This window comes from Athene noctua, chromosome 6 (genome assembly GCF_965140245.1).
Source record: "Athene noctua chromosome 6, bAthNoc1.hap1.1, whole genome shotgun sequence".
Lineage (NCBI taxonomy): Eukaryota > Metazoa > Chordata > Aves > Strigiformes > Strigidae > Athene > Athene noctua.
Genome location: NC_134042.1, coordinates 45,060,580 through 45,080,047, shown reverse-complemented (window position 1 = coordinate 45,080,047; position 19,468 = coordinate 45,060,580). Strand labels below are relative to the sequence as shown.

General features: G+C 42.1%; 1 protein-coding gene across 5 annotated transcripts in view; it reads right to left on the bottom strand.

Moving 5' to 3' along the window:
* RHOJ (ras homolog family member J) overlaps positions 1-17,945 on the bottom strand; it is a 63,130-nt gene extending 45,185 nt beyond the window's left edge. For all 5 annotated transcript variants that reach the window (XM_074908838.1, XM_074908839.1, XM_074908840.1 and 2 more), the window contains exon 1: positions 17,257-17,945. In XM_074908838.1, the coding sequence (XP_074764939.1) occupies positions 17,257-17,434 (178 nt within the window). In that variant the 5' untranslated portion in view covers positions 17,435-17,945. The remainder of the gene's footprint in view (positions 1-17,256) is intronic.
* Between the last annotated feature and the right edge of the window lie 1,523 nt (positions 17,946-19,468).

The window sequence follows — 19,468 nt, the reverse complement described above, 5'->3', positions numbered from 1 at the left end:
TTAACTGCTGTGATGCCTGCTGCCCAGAGGGCTTTAATGATCAAGATCATCTAAAATAACAGTGGTTCATTTTATTTTTAAGGATTTAATAGTGTGCAATGAATTGTTTAACATTAGGCAGTGTATGCATTATTATGCTGTGCTCATACATAAAGTGTGGTTTTTGACCAAACAGCTCAGAAATCTCTCTTGCTCTTGGTAATGAGAGCTCACAGAATTGGAGAGCTGATGAACATTTGAACCCTCAAGAGTGTGAAATAATAATGGCCAGCTGGTGTCATTTCAGTGGGGAAAGCAGTGAGCAAATGGCAAAGATATGAGAATTAAATCTTGTTTATACTGCACCACTGAGGACCACTAAGAAACTGGTTTGGATTGGTTTTAAGAGGATTTCAAAACAAAAGCGTTTCTCAAAATCTCTGCCCTTTCAGAACACCAACATTCCTCTGTACATGCAGGATCTTCGGACTTTGAGCTTTGGAGCAGATTCTGGGAAACAGATGGATTGACCAATGCTGAGACTCTCTGGAGAAATTAAGATGAGGAGACGGTCAGGAAATGTATGCCTATATATCTCTTCAAACTCCTTTCCTTCAGCTAAAATGCTAAGTTGTCACTGCTATGTTCATAAGGCAGCTTGGGGTGTCTGGGCAGACTCCCTGTCACATAACAAAGAGATTGATGAAGTCAGACACTTTGCAGGATATAACTGGTCAGTGACAGATTGATACCCAGAAAGCCAGTGATAAAGTAATCTGGGGGCTGGTTATGGGAAAAAAATATGTCTTCTTGTAATCACAGGAAAACACTGGGGACAAGTTAGTATGATCCTATACATAATTTCTTAATCATAAACTTACTATTCACTTTGTAATTCTTAAGCAGGATAAACCAATACTTTCAAGAATAGTCTCAGGGCCATACATATCCTTTTGAGCAGTCCTTCAGCCTGTGTTGCTCTGTATGTCTATGTTCACTCGCTTCAGAAAATCTCTTTCCTTTCCCGAGGGTATGTGGATGATGGCAAACTGCAGAGTTTTTTCTAGAAAATTTGCTTTCCTTCATAAACATTTTTCTCTGGATTTTTTCCCACCCTTGTTTTTTCAGACATATTGATCTCCATAGGCTTACTTCTTCCTAGTTTAAGATCTGTTTTCTTTTAAGCCAGCTACATGTCTGGGAAATATACACTCTGGTATTCCAAGAGGGCAGAGGGAGGTATTTCTAGAAATAGCAAGATGACAAACAAATAGAGAGAAATTCTAGTCTTGGCTACCTTACTATAAACTCAGCCCATAGATCTTTTTTTCAGAACTGAGGTTTCCCATCTGTCAATGGGTGGATATAAATACCAGCGGATGTTGAAGAGACATCTGGAGTGTATCCATTGCACTCCCAGTGTCAGTGATCATCACCCAGTTACCATCTATTTTTGCTGAGCTAAGAGAATTTGTGGTCTTCCCTCCAAATGGGTGATCGCAATAATTGCGATATGTCTAACATCCTCTTCTACAGCTACTAAGAGTCTCCGATACCAAGACTTCTGCTTAGCACTTGTGTTTCCATAGCCAAAGGGTTAACGAGCATCTCAACGAGCCATTTTACAACCTAATGGGGTGGGTGTTGAGGGGTGGGCTTGCTGCCATCTTGCAGAGAAGACCCTGATGTCTGCAACAGGAAAGTTGGCCATGGAGGAATTGGAAACCTTCAGCAGCTCAGGAAGCTGAATAAGGGGATTTGAACCTCTTGGGAATCAAAATGAGGGGAGGGGATTTTCTAAGGAACCCAACATATTTATTTTCATATTGAATTTGAATGGCATACTCAGCTCTACAAGGAGGCTTCAAAATCTCTGACTTGTTTTCATAAGAGAGAGAGAAGATTTTCCATCCTCTCACATATGGCCACAGCCTGAGATACCCAGATAAGAGAGAAGACTCTTCCAGCCAGCTACATTTTTTATACCCCAGGAACAACTCTATTGTACAGAGTGAATGCCAGGGTCCAGGTTCTTTCTGGGCTTTGCACGCTTTTGAAATTGGTGTTTATCTTGCCTGATCTGCCCTGACTTTCTGGTTCCTGTTACTGTTCTTTCCTATTGTTGCTGGTGAACTCTGGCCCCTAACAGGATTATGGTGGAGTTGCCTTTTATAGGAGGTATATGGGAAATTTTTCAATACTGGAGTGCAAGAAGAAAAGCAGGGACAGCACTTTTTTGCTTTTCCACCCCATTCTACTCCTTTTGTCTTCTGCTTCCTTTGCTCTGGGCAAAAGAAGCTTCATTGGCAGCTCTCCTCACGCTTGTGGTTGCTCTTTGCCCATATTTCATGTTGAGACATGGAGCAGCCAGGCCCTTGCCCCATGCTGAGATGGCCTATGTATTCATCTGCTGATCAATGTCTTTTTCTTCTGTACATACTACTAAAAAAACATAGAGAGAAATAAAGTTCATTTAATTAACGGGGGTTGCATCTGTGAAATGGTAAGTGGCATTAGGACCGTTGTCTTTGCTTACCAAAACACATCTCTGCAAATGATTTGGAGGAAAAATTCCCTGAAGTGAAAACTATAAGCACTTCTCTAACTGCTTATATAAATTAATATAGCAAAGAAAGAAATTTGAGGAAAAAAAATCCCGACATATGGCTTCTTTGTAATCTAGCTAGTCTTTGACAAAAATAAATAATGCAGTTATTAATATATGAACAATTTCTTGCAACTCCTGCAAATATATAAGGGAGAAACTGATATTTCCTTCTTAGAAAATTATCTGTTGTGTGTCATAAATATCTTCATTCTTATTTCCTAGGAGCTTAGCAGTTTTCACAGAAATGCATTAAGGAAATTATCTGTTTCTTTCACTTACTTTATTCATCTACTTGTTGGCCTTTCATTATATGCCATGCATTCCTTCACTTCAAGGGTTTCCTGACTTAGATTTGCTTGGCCCCAGCTCTGTGAGTTTTCCAAAACCAGATGAACCCAGCAGTTTATGTGAGCATAGCTACCCTTCAAAAGGATGGCCTAAAAGTCCATTCCTTCCTCCATTGTCAGTATCAAAATGTATTCACCACGATTTCCTCATACTGAAAATCATCAGACTAAAAGCTATGTATTATGGCAATAGGCATAAATATTTACGCCTAATAGAGACTATATCTAATTTAAGGTACCCACACCCACCATGATCACTGGGAAATGAAACCAGTCTTTCAGGATATGCTTCCAGCTCTTCTATGAAGAAAATCCATCAGGCGCTGTCAGTAGTGCCTTCTCATTACCTCTGATGGCTTTGGTTTTATGCTTGCCTGACAGGTCACAGCAGGAACACCTTAAAAAGCGTTGCCCATATAGGAAATCTGAAATTCAGTGGTCCTCAGACACCCCAAATGAACTTCCTCAGGTCAGATGTAATTCATACTAAGACAGGATTTTGAGCCCTCGGCTAAGAAGCTCCTGGGAAGGACAGACTGTTTTAGCTTCTGGCTGAAGGATTGAATCCTTTCTATCAAATACCAGTATCTTGGTTTGTTAACGTGACAGATAATAGAAATGCAGCTATATGGGGGAGAAAGTGATCCAACACTGACTGAATGATCTCAGAAGCTGGAATATATGTTGAATTTCAAGTTCAAACTAATTCCACACAGCCTAACTCCCCTAACCATGATGGTATCCTTCCCAGCTTAATACAACACGAGCTCCCAATGAGGCCATTTACTGTGTATTTCCTCCATAATCTACAAGTAGCATCACTAGAATGTGGCCACAGACATCTCCCTCCACATTCACTGGGCATCACGGCTAAGTCCTTGTCTCAGTGTCACTGACTTTGGGGACCACTCACTGGAGTGTTGAGCAGAGGGAAGATGTTCTTTGAAAACCTTAGAGAGCACTTAGCCTAACTTCCTTCTTCTGGAAATCGAACTAGGTGATCTTAATAGTTAGAAATATGGATTTATTAGACAGTAATATGATGACAAAATTCATCAAAGGAGAAGAAGAGGAAAAAACCACCCTGTAGGTAGCCTGTAGTAGACAGATTAAAGACACAATAAGTGACAATCAGTTCAAAGACTTTTCTCCTAAGTGCTTGCCTGATGCAGACGTTAGGCTTGCCAAGGCTTGCAAGGATTGCCAATCTCTCCCTGCAACCATTGCAGCTCTTCATATTGAGCGTGCCTAAAACCACACCTGATCTCATATTATTTGAGGCGTTTTCTTTTGAAATTTTTGTCTTTGTTGCACAAACATGTCTTTTAGAGGAAGTGGGAGTAAGTCTGGCTTTGCATAATACTGATTACAGTACAATAACTGTAAAATGGATAATAACAGTAACCAAGTAGAACAGGCCAGAGGGATGATAATTCAGCTTTGCGACAACTTCTGAGGTTTTACAATTTGTTTTCATTTTACAATGGAATGAAAACAAAACCTTCAGATATTTTGTTTTCAATTTAGGTCTTTCTTGCTGCACTGTCAGAAATAACCAGAGGGCCCTGGACCTCAAGAATTTGTCCTTCCAAGTATTTAAAAAATGCTTCAACTTTCATGAATCAGCATTTTCTCCTGGTGGGATAGTTCATCAAAAATGCTCTGGCCAGAACTTTTGCTAACCCTAGAAGTTCAAAATCATGACTCATATCCCCCAAAACATAGTTGTTACAAATCGCTTGTTGTAGGGTTTATGGATTGTTTTTGGACCACCTTCTCATAAACATACTTTTCCCCTCCGTCCTCTAAGGATGTACATTTGTTTCCCACCCTCCTCCAATTCTTCTTTTTTCTTGGGCTTTTTTGTTTCTCATGCAGCTCCTTGGCTCTTTTGACCTTCCCTAACTTACGCACAAGAAGCAACGCTGAGATAATGTTTTTATGGTATGATGTGGCAGGGAGTTGCCAGGAAAAAGGTGGCTGCTGGATGGTCTCTGCAATGGATAGTGATCACTGCAGGGTGGTCCCACCACCATCCTGCAAAGCCCTGTCTGGCTGCTCGTTGGTTTTCACTCATCTTGGATGGCATTTTCCATCGGGCAGAGCTGACATCTGTCAGAAGGCAAGAACATCTGCTCTCATGCCCTGGCCGGCTGCATCCCTTGCCAGCTCGGCAGTGCTTGAGGAAATCAGAAGAGACACACGGTAATAATTATCACTCAGTGTTTGTGGGGCAGCTGCTATGTGTGCAATGTCTGTGGTTTGATTTTGGACCCAGCTGGCTCAGAGATGGCTCTGCAGGACCCATATCTAGTTCTGACCAGCTCTGTGTCCCATGCTGCACCCAGGCATGCTTTGGAAAGACAAACTCTCTTTTTCTTTTCTCTAACATTTCAGGTGGGAAGACCCTGTTCTTTGAGAAAAAAAGCAATGTGGAAAATAAATACCAAGAAAAGGAAATGCAGCTATTAATTTTGAAAGATGGAGGGAACTGCAGAAAGAGGATCAAGAACTGGGAGGACTCAATGTGATGGAAGGTACATGGTGCTCTCTAGTCATTCTGTCTTTGTATGAATTCTCGTGCACCTCACCATGATATACTATGAATGTACTCAGCCAGGGACAAGGTTCCTTTGTGTCCTCAGGAGTTTCCACCCTGTTGAGCAGAGTCTCAAAATACTGTTTCTCTTGCAAAAATGTTGCAAGACTTGGGATTTTTAAAAAATCTTTCACGTTCGTATATTTAAATAGAGGGCGGGGGAAGAGAAACCCAGTTGGGAGCACCATATGGAGACAACACAGTTATTCCTGTTTCACCATTCCTTGGCATAGATTTTCTCTGTCAAACGTTAATTCAGATTGGGGACCTCATTCTGCATTCACACTCCCCGTTGCTTCTTCCTTCCTTGGAAGCATCAGGAGGGACTTATGGTATTGCTACAAGCAGCTCTTTACAGGAAAAGAAATAAATTGGGCAATATGCTTCAAATAATGGAAGAATGAATAATTTCACCATTTTAGCAGTTCCCCAGGAGGAAGAGTAGAGGGAGAAAATGCACTTAACACTCTAAGATATTAAAATAACAAGAACCACAGCAACCTCACCCCTCTGGACTTGAACCAAACTGAATGGTTTAGGTAAATTCCCAGCAGATCTCCCAGCAGATCTCCAAGTGGCACACTCCATCAGAGAATATTACTATGCATGGCAAGGGAAATTCTCCATATTAATGATATCATGAACTGGCTCAGTTAATTTGGAGTTCTTCTGTAAAGCTGGTTTCTGGCAGATTAGCTGAACATTTTTTGGAATATGAACTCCTTTCTTAATGTTGAATTTGATGGTGTTTTCATGGATGGTATTTGTGGAAAATTACTCTCTTAAAGCTGTATTTCACATATATTTTTAAATGAGAGATATTATTCCCTTGTATTCCTAAAACAGGTTTAAAATATCCCAAGTAGTAACTACAGGCAATGAGATGAAGGGAATTGTACTTGATTTTAGAGATTTACTGGATACATACACAGAACAAAGCAAAGCAGCACTGTGAAGTTAAAAGGTCTTTTCAAGAGCTTAAATGAGAATATACAAATGTCCTCTTAGATTTTGTTCATGCTTTTGCTGAAAATTTTAATGGCAAGTTTTCAGAGAGTAAAAATGGGATTAAACTAGAAAGAAATCACAAGCAATTCTATAGTATCTTTTGTGTTTTGATGTAGTTGAAAGTGTTGGTATGTAGTTATAACTAACAAAAAATGAAGACATGAGACCTCTCTAGAGGTATTTTGTAATCTACATATAGATAGACCATGAGCCCTCAGTGAAGTTTGTGTCCCCATATGGAGCCATTTGGGGAGTGGGATCATACAACCCAGCCTGTCAATAGTAGCACTCTTGTCCAAGCTTGAATGGACAACATGAATTCCTGGGTACTACTTTCACAAGCCATTGCTTAATAAGTAGAATAAAATAGAGTGTCTCAGGAAACATTTTCGGTATGAGTTTGGTCCAGAGCTGAGACTTCCTTGTGGAAAGGAAAGGAAACCTTTTAAATGAAAAATCAGGTCTCTGCATTTCTGCTGCTCATGGACAGGGTGTCAAGCAACTGGGCCCCACAAATTAGAAAAAGACATCGACTCTACACCTAGTTATTGAAAGAAAACACGCTGAGATAAGCTAACCAGTTCTGAAATGGAGCTGGTGAGATTGCTCAGAAACAGTGTCCTAGATGGGGAGGGTCTGGCCTTTGAGGACAGAGCTACTCACAGCAGCTGGATGGCTGCCCGCTCTGGAGCTGGAGCATGAGACAGTTTGTGAACTTAAAACACATTTTCCAGCCTTATGGGATTTTCCTTATGGTCTGTTCTCAGCAGAGCAGCATTATTATTGTAAATAGATGCTCTTTTTGTCCCATCTCCCAGGGGATAAAAATTAATGTTATGTTTGAACATGTATGTTTTCCCACTCATTGCTGAAGCTGTTCTTTTCCTTAAAGTCTGCAGAAAGCCGAGCATTAGCAGATACTGTTAATATCATTACTTCAAAGTTATAGCTGGATGTCTGTGCCAGAGAGTCTTTAATAAGAGATGTGGCCTCCGTCCCCTCAGAATTGCAAGGGTTGGAAAGTAGTTTTAGTGAGTCATCTCAGGCATCCTCCTGCACTGTGGCAGGACCTTTCTGTCCAGCCTCTCTGCACAGTCCTCTTTAACTCTTTCAGATGCCTAAGTGGTGGCTCCTGTGCTCATCACTGGGATGCTATTTCCACGATACACTTGCATACTGTCCTGAACCAGGAGTGAGGATCCTGGTAGAGCGCTGTGCTGCTCTTCCCCTCCTGCTCCCAAGCCATCACCCTTCTGACTGTGCCTCCTGTGCCACTGTGCTTGGGAATATTTTTACAGCTGTCCACCTCCCTCCTTTGGGAGTTTTCTTTTTTTTTTCCCAGTGCTTCTTCTGTCAGTGAATAGTTTTTCCAGGCTTCCCTTCCCCTGAGGCTCATTGGCACGTTTCATATTTATGGATTCATTACTATGCCAGTTCCTGAGGCAGAAAGGCAGCCCTGGGGCAACCCCACTGCTGGATTTGCTGGTGCACTGGACCCACAGGAAGTCTGGGGAACAGTGCTAGCTGAAATACCAAGCTGTTGTGGTCTTTCATGCCTTCCCTTTCCCTGGGATCCCAAACACACCACTTTGGCTATGAGAACTAGCTGGGGACACCACTTCCCAGCAAATGTCACAGGGTGCAGATGGCACTGTGTCTCCCAGGACCCTTCTAGTCATCTTGCCTACCATCATATGATGACTTTCCATGCCCACAGTAATATCTGCTTAGGAAGGGGGTTTTGTTCTTGGTCATAAATCTATGAATATGTATGCTACAAAACAAATACTAAGGAAATATGCATCATGCATAATGAGATCTGTATCCATTTCAGCCAAAGGTGGTAGCAACCACAATATTGGATTGTATCATCGGGTCCTCCCTCATGCTATGCTGTGTCCTCATTGCGGAGACATGATGGATGGTGTTTGGGATTGCAGTGAGGTGTAATGATACATTCTCAGATCTGGGAGAGCTTTCCTGTCCACCTGGGTACATGGGAAAGCCATTGGCTGAGGAATGGTGCCTGAGCATTTTAGCACGTGTAAAAGTTGCATGTAAGGTCTAGTCCCCGCATTCAGCCAAGACTGCTGGTAGCATGGCTTGTCTTGGGTGAGAGATTTCTGAATTTGAATGTGAATAATGCTTGGCAAAAAATAGGGTAAATTAACTTTTTTTTTTTTTTTTTCCTTTTCAATTACTAGACATTATTTTAAAACCCATTTTCTCTGATCTTATTTGGGCAAAGGAGAGAGACAAATACCAGTTCATAAATCCAGTCTAGAATTAATTCATTCAGTGCCTCTTGGGATAAAATTTGGGGTGACATTTCATAAAGCTTTCATTTTCAGTAACTTACTCCCTGACTTAACTGGAAGACCCATAGCTTGAGATACAAGAACAATATATCTAACAGGAGATTGGTGAGTGATCATTCTTAAAAGCAGACTAGAAATATAATAACTTGGATGTTTTTCATTGCAAAGATAAAAAATAATTTGACAGGAGATGTCATTACTGTTTAATGACTTTGTCTGAACAGAACAATTGAAGGAAATATGTTTGCTCTTCCTCATCCTTTGCCATTTCCATGATGTCATTAGGTCTGGCCATGACAACTGGAAATTTAGAACATAGGAAAGGCACTGACTGCAGGGCAAAACACACACAGTGATGCGTGGTGACAACCATGTGTATCACTAGTACAGACATCAAGTTTTATTAAGAGAAAAGAAAATGAGAGGGAAGTTTTAATGAAGGCATTTTGCATTGACTTAATCAGTGACTAAGCCATCGTAACGGTGACTTAATAAAAACACTATTATGTCCTGCAAAAATTAAGAAGTTTGTACATGTCTAAGAATTTTGGTTGCTTAGACTTTGTTAAGTTTTTGGGTTTGTTTCCTAGATGTGGAGCACCTGCTCTTGAAAAGCATCTGCCTGGTGGTCAGCGTGTACCTGGTCTGGCATCACCTGTAAGTGGTTTTGCCCCTAGGGTGGGTGACTGGCCACATGTACTGAGTCAATTATTGATTTTAAGATAGTGAATGTGATTGTTAGTTCAAGCTGTAGAGATTGGCCTGCAAGAGCCAGAGTCCAGTTTCACTTTTGGTTTCCTCAGCTGATGTCACCTCCTGCAATATTACACTGATTAGTAGGGGAGGGAAAGACCAAGACTGCCTTGGAGTAGTGGAGAAGAAAAGGATCATTTTCTCATCAGTTGCACTGTTAAGCCTTTTTGTGCTCCAGACAAATCCCTCCACATCTCTTTGCAGCAGTCCAGTGCGGCATAAGCAAAGTTTCAAAACCTGTTTGCCCATCTTTATATCAGAAGAATCATTCCAAAACTTCCCTTTCTACAGCACTGAGTGCGAGAGTGCTGGACTGGGACAAACACACAGTCCAGGGAGTCAAGTCTTCATCTCTGATGTAGCAGTGAGCAGATTTAAGGTAATTTGACATTCGTCAGAGTACATTCAAGTCTTATCCTGGCCTCTAAGAGAAGGTGGTGTCAGCTCACATTTTATTATCTCTTTTTCACGAGATTATGATAGTGAAATCTGGTCGAACGTCCCTTTCTGCGAAACTTGTTAAAATTTTGTTCTCTGTAATTTCTGTCCAGTGAGAAGTTCCTTGGGTTAATCTCATACCATGCAAAGAAATACTTCTTTTTAAGCCTTTTGACTTTCCTATTTCTCCAACTCATTCCCTCAGGACTGTGGTTGACCTTAAAAAAACTCCATCATTCTGCATCTGCACCACCAATACACATTAAAATGGTCTAACTCATTGCTTAGTATTCTTCGTGTACCTTATTGCCCTTCAAGCACAACGTAGCTAATACAAAATAGTAGACAGAGGGCCTTAGGTGGAATTTAGGGTGGATAAATCTGGATAAAGTAACATGGCTGCTTCATCTACTCCTCTAATTCCTGGCACTATCCTTCCTGATGTGCACTGTAGTTTGCTTATTCTCTACATCTAGTTTTTAGACTGTAAATGTTATTCATGGTGCAGTGTTGTCCCCTGCTGTGCTTGATGAACAAGGACATCCACTGACTGATAATAGTGGATGAAAAAATCAGTTCTCTGCATTGGGCTACAGCAGCTTCCGGGATGCCAGCTGAGTCCTGGGTGAACAGCAAGATACTGGTGGGCATGGGAGGGACTGGTGCAGAACTCTTTTGTGTCTCTTTGTAGCATAAAGCTTTTGTCAGTGTAAATCAAACCAGGAATGGCAACAGTACAAAAAGAAGCTGTGTATAACAGAGCCAGAGGCAAAGGTAGGAAGCAGCTCAGGTACTGCGGACTCTTCGCCGGCCACAGCTGCATTTCAGAAGTGCCAGGAGACAACGGGGACTTTGTCACCACAATACTCAGAGCACTGCTGCAGAAACAATCTGCCCTGAGTAAATAGGATCACAAAGCAGCACACCCTTCTCTTGCCATGGGCTTCAAGTGGCTTGTGCACTCGCAGGACAATACAGGGATGTGTGTGAGGAAGAGAGATATGAGCAATAGTTATCTCAAGTCTTCACATTCTCTAAAACACTTTCAGAAGGAAAAGGTCTTAAGACTCTTGGGGGTGTATATGGTGCCTGTTTCATCTGAATGTGGAATGAACATGGTGATTCAGGCAGAAAACACCTTTTCAGTATAAAGACTGTCTAGGCTTCCTGGAAGTGAAAAAGCCTGAGAATCACTAGATCTCTGGCTTATGTGACACAGGACACAGACCTAAACCTTCTGTGAGGAAACTAAGAAATAGTGGTGCTGTTATCCTCAAAAAAACCAGCCATGAAAACCTTTGAATTGCACTGGTGGTTTTCTGTTGTGTTGTACCTTGAATGTTTTATTAAGATCCCTGGTTTATTCTGGATGATTGGCAGAGAAGTCCTTTTATCTCCTAAGAGTCAAAATGAACATATCTATTCTGCGGCTGCTACTCTAAAGAGCCAGATCTTAAAAGAGTCAATGCTTCCTTGTCTCAAGGATAAAGTTCAAATCTCCACAATCAAAACTGGATGAACATTAAAAGGAAAAAGAACCCACTGCAAACATCCATGCAAATAAACATCACAGCTCTCTTTCAGTGCTATTTATAGCTCTTTCAGTTTAATGACCCCAAACATTACATGAAGGGTTTCTCTAATGTGCTACCAAGGCTGTTTATAGGAGACAACTGTCTCAAGAATGTGGTAGTGTGAAGACTCCCACGGCAGCACCCATGCACAAATTGCAAATCTCCTTGGGTAGTCTCTTCCTCTCTAATAAAGTTTCAATGGGGGAAAAAAGTGATGGTATGGGGTTTAAGTCATCACTTACGCACCAAAGCAAGCAGACATGGGTCGAAACCAGCGTGCATTAGCAATCAATTAAAAATAACTAGCACATCAGAAGTGTGGAAAGATGTGCTCTTGTGCCTGTAGTTGGAGAGATTTGGGATGATGCTACGGCTCCCATCTGGTTTCTGCCATGCCTTGGCTGGTGGTTCCTCCCTCATGGGGAGAAGCTGCAAAGCAAAGCTGCTCTGCATGGCTGGTTGACAGTGGTCTCAGTCTCCCTTAGGTGCTCCTGCCTGCCCCAGGATGGAGAGTGGCCAGACATGGGCAGCCCCACGACCAGTGACAGCCCACTTCTAACCACTCTCTTTTGTGGGAGAACACAAGGAACAAGAATTTGAGTCAGTGCTGTGGCATACGGGCAGGATAGAATAGATTTATAGATTTGTACAGGTACAAGTTGACTGTTCTGGGCAAGAGAAGTAGTATTGCTCCTATGCTAATAAAAATGCCAGAGCAGAAGACTCTCCCTTCCCACGTGGCTTGCCTGGCCAGCAAGGTTGGGATCTGCAAGACTGGTGAATGCTCCAGACCACTTCAGTGCAAAGTCAGACAGATTAAATTGAATCATCACTAAAGAACAAAAAAATGTGTCTCCTAACAGTAATTAATGTCTGTCTCCTATATTGCTTTTAATTTACAGAGTTTCAGTCATGGCTGAACTATTCTGTATGCTATTCATTAGCTGATCACATGCCACTGCTAATTTTTTTCAAATGGATTCACTATTTATAAATGTTCACCAGTTTGTGCCGACACATGAGGGGAGGGATTGACATATTTACGCCATCTACTTTATGTCTTTAGTGCAGATGCTTTGCAGTTCTTCTTTGGCGGGATTAACCTCTCTTGTTTACCAAAGATGCAACCTTGTCTCCTAAAGTTATTTGTATGATATTAATCTGTGTACTATGCCTGAACTAGACAGTTTAAGAGTCATCACCCCCTTCTCCTCAGACTTCAACCATCTAATGAGTCCATTCACCATGTCTGCACAGTGGGCCAAGTTAGCTGCATGGCATTAACACTGCTTCTCAATCACTGCTTTTTTACATTTAAAAAAGGCAATTTAGAATAGAATAGAATAGAATAGAATAGAATAGAATAGAATAGTTCCAGCTGAAACGGATCTACAGTGATCATCTAGTTCAACTGCCTGACCACTTCAGGGATGAAGTTAAAGCATTATTAAGGTCATTGTCCAAATACCTCTTAAACACTGACAGGCATGGGGCATTGACCACCTCTCTAGGAAGCCTGGATATAAATTTTGCCATGAATAAATTTAATGCTAAAAATTTCTGTGGTTTTAGGGTTAACAAATATCAAACAGGATGCTCAGTGGCTGCCTAACAAATAACACATCGCTCCCTTCAGTATTTCGTAGATTAAGTCAGTTAATTTTGGTACTATTAAACCAACTCTGCTAGTAGTTGAAATGAATTTTTTTGGTGGTACAACCTCAGCCCTAAGTAAACATTTATAACCTCACATAGCTACACACAATACAAGTCATCCAGTCCGAGAGACCTTTGCTCACGGAAAATCAGCATTTGATGTTCCAAAGACGGAATGGAACTAGCATGTTAAAGCATCTACTCACTATCCAAACAGTCCCTATTGTTATAGTTATTGCCAGTAATATCCTGTTTGTCACTGGGATAGTACTTTGGTTTGCCTGCCCTAGAAACAGCCATTTACCTCGTGGCTAAACCCTTTCATTGTGGGACTTGGAAATTCACCAAAGGTAAGGAAACCTACTCAGGGCTCTGGCCTCCAGCAAAACCTCTTCAAAATGCCTTGAGAAATAACCAGACTCATAAACCTCCATACATCCAACAAAATAAACCATTTTCGTATCCAAGTAACAAATTTGCCTTCCCCATCTGTCTGGCATTGCCTCTGACCCTACTCTACATCCATCACATCCCAACCCTGGCAACAGGCCCTGAACAAATTCATTTTTGTGGACTGAGGGTGAAATCTGTGGCAAAATATTACTAGTAGAGCTAATAACTGGTTTGGACTTTCATACAGTGCAGCTGCATACAGGGTGAAACAGCAACAGCCTTTCGTCCCAGGCATCACTGCATCTGAGTTGTAAATGCTGTGTGAGCTATCTGCAGGAAGCCTGTTCCTTCCCTGAGTGATATCCATCTACTGCCTTTGATTTTCTTAGAGGCAGGTTGGGCCCAAATTTTGTAAAGTGGTTTCAAGCCCTTTCATGTGAAAGGCACTGAAAAAGTACTGTACAGATCTAATGCTGTTGGAGCTCAGACCTTCAAAATGCTGATTGTTTCCTCTTGACCAGCTGCTTCACCTGTGCCATGAAAACATGCCCGGGGAATGAAATGAAAAGATGCAACACAGCAGGACAAGTAAAAGTAACTGGTGCTGTGGGGCCATGAATGGTTAATGCTTTTGCCATGGCAGTGGTGCATCTGGAGCTTTTCCCAATGCTGGGCTGGATAGCATCACTGTCTCTCCCAAGTTGTTGGAGTCATGGCAGTGAGAAACTGCTCTGAGATCATCACTGGAATCCTCAATTTTTAATGCTCCCTGGCTCCTTACTTTTCTATTAGAAAGAAGGAAATTGGTAAATGCCCTGGGACTCACAACCAGGTTGTGACCTGGTGAGGAAAGCGGAAGTGCTTGCTAACACACCACTGCTGGTAATAATGCCTGGGTGAAAAACCTTTGATGGAAAGTGCAGTTTTGCAAAAAACTGCAGCAATTAATTGCTTTTGAGCCTTTCCAGCACAGAATACCTGAATCAAATGGTTGCAGTTTGTTTGGGAAAGGTGAAACAGTTGGTTTTGGCAGGGGCAAGGGCAGGGGCAGACAAACCAGTTCCCTGGTGTAAATTCAGATGTGATTTTCCACAGCCACAAGCACCCTGCAGGATCTGCCCATGTGTGAAGGTTCCCTGTGTCCGTGCTGCCTGTGGTATCACCATGCCCATGGGGCCACTGTGCCACCTCTCCTCTTGACCATGAGCTGTCATGCAGATAGATGTGGAAGGGGCTCTTGCAACAGAGTATTCTGAAGGCTGTAAGCTCAGGGGTAAGGTTGCCCCAAGTGAGATCTTTTCTCTCTCAATACCCACAGTATTCTAAATAGGTTATGTTACACTTTATGCCATGTAATATTTTTATATTTTATCAGTGAGATTTTTTCTAGCACTCTGCCCTAGAAGTAATTTCCACTGCTCAGTTCTATGTGCAGTTTTGTAGTGAAATGGGTTTAATAAATGATGGGATTTCTCAAAAAAAACGAAATTCCATGTTTGATCAATGCTAGTTTTGACCACTGCCGCTGGACAGGGTTTGTCTCAGAATAGCATGTCAATATACAGAGCTATCTTTTCCCCTTATCTTTCTCACCTTTCTCATTTAAAACATTTTAATTTTATATCTATGTGCTGTAATAGCTAAGAAGGCAAAGAAGTATAGCTGGAAACATTTTAGAGGTCTCAATCTTCAAACCCTGAAAATGTAGCTTGATTTAAATGTGCATGCATACTGCTTTTACCTGGCACCCTGAGGAAATAAGGATTACGCAGTGACACTTCATCTTCCCATCCTTCTCTCAGCCCTCCCCTCCCTCAGGAACTTTTGAGCCCACTGGCAATTCCTACCACTTCTGACAGAGACGAAACGAAATCAAAGCAAGCCCCTGCGAGTCACCTGCAGCTGGGTAGGGAAGAGAAATTCGGCATGGTGCCCTCACCGAGTGCCAGCCTGCCTGGCTGGCATCAGCACCTTGTGTGTGCACACACGTGTGCCTTCACGCCAAACCCAGCCAGTCCTCAGAACAATGCATACATGGTCTGGTGCGGGCTGTCGTAGGGGGTTTGCGATAGGCAGAGGTATTTGCAGGGCATAGGAAAGAGTGAAGGGCAGTGGGTGCTGGGACTGGTGTATTGCTGGGGAGTGAGGCTGTAAGGGACAAGCAGATCTCAGCTTGTCATGGGAAAGTGGGTGCTGTTGCAATATAAGGCATAAATTCACGCAGCCAGTCTTCCTTAGGGTTTTTGGCTCATGGAACTACATATTGACAACATGCAATATTCTTTCTTATCTCCTGTCTGGGTAAAGGTTTTTTTTCTAAAATGGTCGTTTAACCTATCTGGTGGGAAGGGTAGAGGAAAGAGAGCATTGAGTGCATTAGAAGTGACACTGCCCACTCTTGTGGAGGAAAAGGTCTTCACATTTCCATGGATCAGATTCTGCAATTACACAGCTTGCTTGTTTGGCCAGTTCATCTGCTAAACCTGACACGAAGCCAGAATGAAAACAGAGATTTTCCCATTACAGAATACCAAATCTATGATAAGCCACGCCATGAAAATTCAGTTTTTAAGGAGGTGGGGAGAAAATGAGGGAAACTCCAACTGCTGCTGCTGCAAGTTAAGTAATGAGTTTTGCAGTGCTTATAGAATCTGTTTTTCAAGGATATCATAAACAACAACAACCATTAGCCAAAGGAGCAGTGAGAGAAGAAAAACATGAGAATTTGGGACAGGAAAATTTAAGCAGAAGTTTAAGCAACAGTTTTAGCTTGTCACACCATCTGCGTGGTAACTTTAGACACAGCTGGGTAAAATAAGTAATTGCTACAGAAAGAGGCCCGTGAATATTGTACTTAATCTCTGGGTCTGTTTTGCACAGCGATGCAGTGAACATCATTGATGATTATATTTGTATTTTTTCTTATACTACAAATTCCCTCACTATAAAGTACTCAAACCAGTCACCACTTCTACTTTTCCTACCATCAAGTTATAGTATTAAAATGTATTTATATATTGTCTCTGAAACAAATGTCTCTGAAAGGAGACTTATATTCTGACAACACTGAAAGAGACTGCTGGTTTTCTCAAAGATTACTCCTTAAATAGGACATAAATATTTTAATTTATGCATCATTTGCCATGAGGCACGAGATCACCAATAGCATGTATTTTTATGTGTATATATATATATAGTCTTCATCATAACTGCAGCTTGCAAAGTTCAGAACTTCAAAATTTCAAAACCAAATCAAGAATACAAATCGATGGAGGCTGAATTGTGTCCGTTGTCCCAAAAATCCAGTGGATTTAATTGCATCCCTAATGCTGCTTATTTGCTAAAGCCAAAATAAATATTGGAAGAAAACAAATAAGTTCTCTTAATAAAGCCTGCATTGCCCCAATTGTATGAGCTGCCATCTAAACTGCCTGGCTACCATCCAGGCCTGAATCACATTTTCGGACAAGAAGTAACCCATGCATCCCCTTTGAACCGTCCTCTCCCCTCCTTGATCTTCCTTTACCTCCCACCTGGCCCTCCTGCAGCTCTCAATTAAATTTCTTTTAAAGGACTTTCTTACCTGCATAGTGATCAAACACAGTGGGGACATACTCCTCTGGAAAGGCATCATTGGCATAACTCATCAGCAAACAGGTTTTCCCAACTGCACCATCCCCAACCACCACGCATTTTAACATCTTCTTCGTGTTATTGCTGCTCCCGTCAGTGCAGTTGTCATCTTCTTCCTTGCAGTTCATTCTTGCTGCTGCTGCCGCTGCTCTGGCTGCTCCCAGGACTTCCAAGTGCACATGAAGAAAAAATGAAGTGCGATTGTATTGACTTTTCCTGAGTTTGGAAGGGGGGGGGGGGGTGGGGGGGGCAGCAAATCTCAAACTCAGGAAATCATGCTAATGTTTCCAGGCTGTCACAGCCGCTTCTAACAATTACCAGATCAGTCAAGAGAATCATCGAGTTGAATAAATTAAATATACAGAGAGGAATAGCATAAAAAAGCGATCTGTCCTTTCTCGTTCGTCTGAGTCAGGAAATCCTCATCCTGCCCCAGAGTTCTCAGTATTTATTGCGACTTAAAAAATATCAGCAGCCTGCGGCTTTGATTTGTGTCTCTCTTCTTCCAGCTCGGCCACAGGAATCAGGGATTCCTGTTAAATCCACTCCATTTTCCATTTCATTTCTAACATGGAGGAGAGCCTGGAGGTTTTTAATGGAGTTTTTCCTTTCTTTCTCCAGCTTGCTGTGTGTCAGGAAATCATGGGTTTCCTGCTGAATTCCATATTAGGATCAGTGGGCTTGTGAAGGGCTGCAAACAATGGGAGCTCTGTGTGTATTTGTACTTTGGAGGAACTCTGCCAGGACATGGAGAAAGAAAAACACTAGAGGTCTCTCTGCAGAATGAAGTTTTTAGGCTTCCTGCTCCATCCCGTGCTTGAGCTGCTCTCCGGGCTGCCAACACCGACACCGGCAAGGAGGATTTCAGAGAGGCTGTGAGAGATGCGGGTGTTGGATCTGCATGGCCAGGCGGAGTGCGGGGAGGCTGTGGGCTCTGCCTGTGTCTCAGGGTTTTCTGTTGTTCCCAGGCGTGATCTGCTCTCATCTCGGGATAGGTATTTTCTTTCATTTCGGAGGAGAAGGGGGAAGGTGGAAAGGCAAACAGGAGCTGTAGTGGGTAGGGAGAGTTTCATGTCAATTTTCTATGTCTATAGCTCTTTAAACAACTTTATTAGAAAGAAAAGATAAATAACTGATTTTTCAATTCAGACACTCATAAAGTTTCTCTTGAATTTCCCTTCATCCACCCAAAAAAAAAGAAAATGAGGGATTTTTCCCCTCCTAGTGTAAATATGTAAACACAGAGATAAAAAGTTAGGGTTAGGGGAATTAAAAAATTAAAAAACAAAAAACAAAACCCACCGCATAGCAGTCTAGAGAAAACCATCTTTGAACTGTATGATTCCTGCCCCCTCATCTGTTTTGTTCTGGTGTTTCATATGCCTCCTAAGTTTTCATTTAAGTATATAACAGTCTATATGCACATGAAGGGCCAAACTCCCTGCTCCTTCCACAGGAAAGATTTTGTAATTTCCAGCAGAAATGAGCCAGATGTTAACATAAACCCCAGTACAGCAGCCCAGCACATCCTGCTGGCTGTATTTCCCTTCCACGAGACTCAAAGGCTTTGAAAGGGGAAAACAACCCCACACTAGGACTCCACAGGGAAGCATATCAGTGCTAAACAATTCCCCTGCCTTGCTCATGCCTGGTTAGAAAGAAATGCCCAAAAGTACACACAGGCTTGGAGCGATGCACACCTGGAAGCATAAAGACCTACAAAACTGCATCTCCAAACTGCATGAGTAAAGACAAACACAACCTTAAAAATGAACCTACTTAGCCCCAGATTGCATGTCCTTCAATTTTTTCATTGAAGGGGTGCAGCAGGCCCACCTGCCTTCTCCCCTGGACAGGCTAAGCCCCATGTCTGTCAGAGCTCTTCAGTGATCTAACTGTATGCTGGACCAGCTTTCAACACCTTCCCCAAGAGGTGGTAGATGGAGAAAACATGTCAACAAGGTTGAACAAGGTTTGTCTGTTTACCTGGAGACCCCCAGAGAGCTCTGTTTGCCATCTCTAATCAGGAGTCTTGGTCATTCAGTAATTTGTGTGCTATGCCCCATTTTCTTTATCTTCCTCATGTCCTCCTCCCTGCTGACAACAGCCATCTCAGTAGGCAGTGCTAGGCCCAGCATCACACCTCCTGTCACAGGGCATCA